The sequence below is a fragment of the Pyrus communis genome, chromosome 3 (genome assembly GCF_963583255.1).
Source record: "Pyrus communis chromosome 3, drPyrComm1.1, whole genome shotgun sequence".
NCBI lineage: Eukaryota > Viridiplantae > Streptophyta > Magnoliopsida > Rosales > Rosaceae > Pyrus > Pyrus communis.
In genome coordinates this window covers 11,065,310-11,068,752 of record NC_084805.1, presented here as the reverse complement: position 1 = coordinate 11,068,752, position 3,443 = coordinate 11,065,310, and the positions used below count along the sequence as shown (strand labels likewise).

Sequence of the window (3,443 nt, the reverse complement as noted above, 5' to 3'; positions counted from 1 at the left end):
CGGTTTAAACATATATAAGATATGGTGTTTCCATGAACTCCTTGAAAGTGATTGCAAGTCTGCAGAACGAAATTTTATTGGCTCCAAGAAATGGCAATAGACCATGTTCCGACCGGCGCCGATTATAAAGCGTCCTTGTTCCACCGTTCTGATGAAAATTCATAGTACCAATAGCAATAGACCATGTTCCGACTGGTGCCGATTATAAAGCATCCTTGTTCTACCGTTCTGACGAAAATTCAGAGCACCAATTGCTTTTATAACTTCAGGATTATTGAAGTACAAATCCAGCAGAAAACACATACATTATTATTGCGACCTATTCACCAACATATACAAATGATTGGAACAAGTTCAAATCTAGCTCACCAAAATTCTGGTTCAAACACTAGGCGCTTTATAAACATCGGGGAGAAAGAAAGTGTCCATGCGGTAAGACAACAACCAAACTACGAGTATTAGACTAAACACAATTAGTACCAACCGCATCTTCATTCGAGGTCTGGAGGAGCTCTATCTCTTTTGCTGGTACAACTGGAGGAGCTCTATCTCAGTACGGTGGTGGAGGATAAAGTCCAGGGAAAGGTCCTGATCGAAAAGCGTACAACAGAAAATTAGTATTTGATGAATCATATTAGCAGCCAGAACTAAGAAACAGAAAAGAAAAAAACAATAAAAAAGAAAGAGCTTACTTGGAGGATAGGGTGAGGATTGCGGGGGTGGGGGATATGTTGAAGTTGGTGGGTATGGTGGGGGAGGATAGGCAGACGGAGTATGGCCATATGCCGGCGGAGGGGGACCATATGCAGATGGTGGATACCCTGCTGAATTAGGCGAGTACGAAGGATAGGGAGATGGAGCTGGGTACCCTGCTGGCGCTGGTGGGTAAGGTCCAGGCGCCGGTGGTGCATAATGACCTGCAGGTGGGGGGGTTGAATATAGATAAGCTTGTGATGCATGTGGTGCTCCATATGGTGGTGCAGATGGAGCATAGCTTGATGCTGGTTTCTGCAGCAACCCAAAGACAGTAGGTCAGCCGGACAGATAATTAGCATGACTATATACAAGACTGTTCAAAAGTCACCCCATTATAGTGAGAGAAGGTGCAACTTACATTGGTCTTCGAATAATGCATTATGAGCCGCACTTCTCCTCCATATCTACCATGAAAAAGAGTTTGTGTCAGAAGTCAAACAATTTCAAAACACAACAGAATAAATCTAATTATAGGAAAGAGATGTAGTTACTAGGACAGTTTGTTTAATTAACTTTCTACATGCAAAAACCAAACCACATCTGTAAGATGGAAAGACAAAACTGGTACTCAGAAGGATGAAATGTATTGCAAGATCTTCAATCAAATTCCCAGCCCTTTTTCCTTCTTTAGCCCAGATTGTAAATTACTACTCTAGTTAATACGAGGGATATATATCGCTCAACTTATAACCTCATATCCTAGCCTACCCTTCCTAAGGTTCTCAATACTACATACAAGGAAGGTAAATTAATTCCCTCCTTTTTTTTATTCGCCTTTGTATTTTACAGAACATAAAGAATACGATAGTGAATGATTGCACAGCCCGTGTTTGAGCTGTCTGAGAATAGATAGATGGAACACAAAACCATATGAAAGTCATTTGAGTGAATTCGTATTCTCACATCATACTATTTGTGTGCTTGGAGACTGAGTATTGAGTGGAGACTGCACGATCAGATGACAAAGAAATAGTATTGTATATTAGGGGCATCAATCTACTTAGAGAGTGTCTCATTTAGGCCACTTGATGATCATTAATGTTGCAGCATAAACACAGAGTGCTTACACATAATTCACTCAATGAATGTTTGCTCCGAAAACACAGGGTGCTTAGCATGGTCTATTCACAAGCCAACAATGAATAGCTGTTTCGGGTAATGCAATGCAGACCGAAAATTAATCTTCGATTATCATGAAAAACAAATATGAAGAACCAAATCAAGGGATGTAATGTGATGTTGATGCAGAGAAAAATTATCTACAGCTTCATATACATGATTAACACATACAATCCAGACGGGAAGAAAAAGGAAAATAAAGTAACATTATAGAAAAATAACACCTATATTATAATCCAACCATTTAGAATTAGATAGATCAAATAAAAAGCAATGAGATGAAAGTTATGTGGTTACCGGCCATGTTTAGTCTGAAGCTGCCATGTGCTGTCGTCATAACCCTGAGTAAGAACCTTCTGAAGTTGAACCCTAAAATTCGTAACACACCAAATAACGGAAATCAGCAAACTCAAAATTTCAGAATAACCAAAGGGGTCTCTAAAATTATGCCGAAATCAATATATCAAAGCATATTGGTTGAGAATTTCATACTTTCCCTCGCCAATGAAGTCGTCCAATGTGACAGTATTGCTATTCCAGACCAGAACATTGAGTTCCCTAAGACCTTCAATCAGCGGAAACACGAACTTCTCTTGGAATGTGGGATTTTTACCACCATCTATACCAATAATTACAACATGGGTTTGAGTCAAAATTCAGATCTAAATCTCCAGATTGCAAGAACAACATAAACCCAGAAATAAAAACTAAAATTTAAGCCAAATTAACCAAGTAAACAGGGTTTAATTCGGCAATTACCTGTGCATGTTCTGGTGCGGTGCTTGTTGTGAGCATATTCAAGACAGACATATGGGTCCTGCCGAGAAATCCATTCCGTATCTCTCAATTTGTTACAACCAACAACTGCAACACCACCAGATAATCAAAACCCATATCACAAAAACTCAAAATTTGAGAAAACAAAAACAGAAAACGGAAGAAAAACAAGAAAATTTTGATGGGTTATCTTATAATTTGACACAAAAAATAATGGGAAATTGAAATCATACCAGTGACTTCAAGAAGCTGGCCTTGAATTCCAGAAATCGACATGAAGGAATATTCAGGAGGCAACGATGAGTCGTATGGTGCAGATGATGAAAGTTCAAATCTTGACATGTCTCTCCAAACGGTGTTGCACTTTTTATACAAATCCAATTCCGCGTTTTTTATTTCTTGAATTTTTTATTACTTTTTATTAAATTCTTAAGCATGGTTGGATAAAATTAATATAGACACGATTAATTGTGATTGGCGGAGGGTTTCTGTCGTGTTTCGTTTTTTAACTTTTTTTCCAGTTTCTGTGACTTGGAGGAAAGGAACGAACATTGTATGAAATCTCAGTTTCAGAGACGGAAAGCGCGTGGAATAGCAAGACTTTCCGTGCTACGATTAAATGGATTTTGTTTCCAGTCAGCTTAATATTTTTCATTTTTTTTTAACAAACGATATTATATATAAAAAGTGAGGTAAATGGGCATTTATCAAAATATCATTAAAATAGACACAAATACCCTTAAACTTTAAACCTAATAAATTAAAAAACGAACTCTATTAGATGAAGAGTT

General features: G+C 37.9%; 1 protein-coding gene across 1 annotated transcript; it reads right to left on the bottom strand.

Annotated features, from left to right (window-relative positions):
- Positions 1-238: 238 nt before the first annotated feature.
- Positions 239-3,206, bottom strand: LOC137728842 (protein SRC2 homolog). Its single transcript, XM_068467619.1, has 7 exons — positions 2,886-3,206; positions 2,635-2,739; positions 2,368-2,494; positions 2,173-2,244; positions 1,115-1,160; positions 693-1,008; positions 239-588 (listed from the first exon to the last, which is right to left on the bottom strand). Exons 1-7 carry the CDS (start codon positions 2,992-2,994, stop codon positions 551-553), a joined length of 813 nt encoding a protein of 270 aa, XP_068323720.1. The 5' UTR covers positions 2,995-3,206; the 3' UTR covers positions 239-550.
- Between the last annotated feature and the right edge of the window lie 237 nt (positions 3,207-3,443).

What these genes read in the sequence shown, in the direction of transcription:
- LOC137728842 (XM_068467619.1), bottom strand. Translation starts at nt 2,994, where the DNA reads ATGTCAAGATTTGAACTTTCATCATCTGCACCATACGACTCATCGTTG. An exon ending in CCAGCTTCTTGAAGTCACTG is followed by an intron (nt 2,740 to 2,885) that starts GTATGATTTCAA and finishes GTGGTGTTGCAG; the next exon opens with TTGTTGGTTGTAACAAATTG. An exon ending in CTTCAGACTAAACATGGCCG is followed by an intron (nt 1,161 to 2,172) that starts GTAACCACATAA and finishes TTTTCATGGTAG; the next exon opens with ATATGGAGGAGAAGTGCGGC.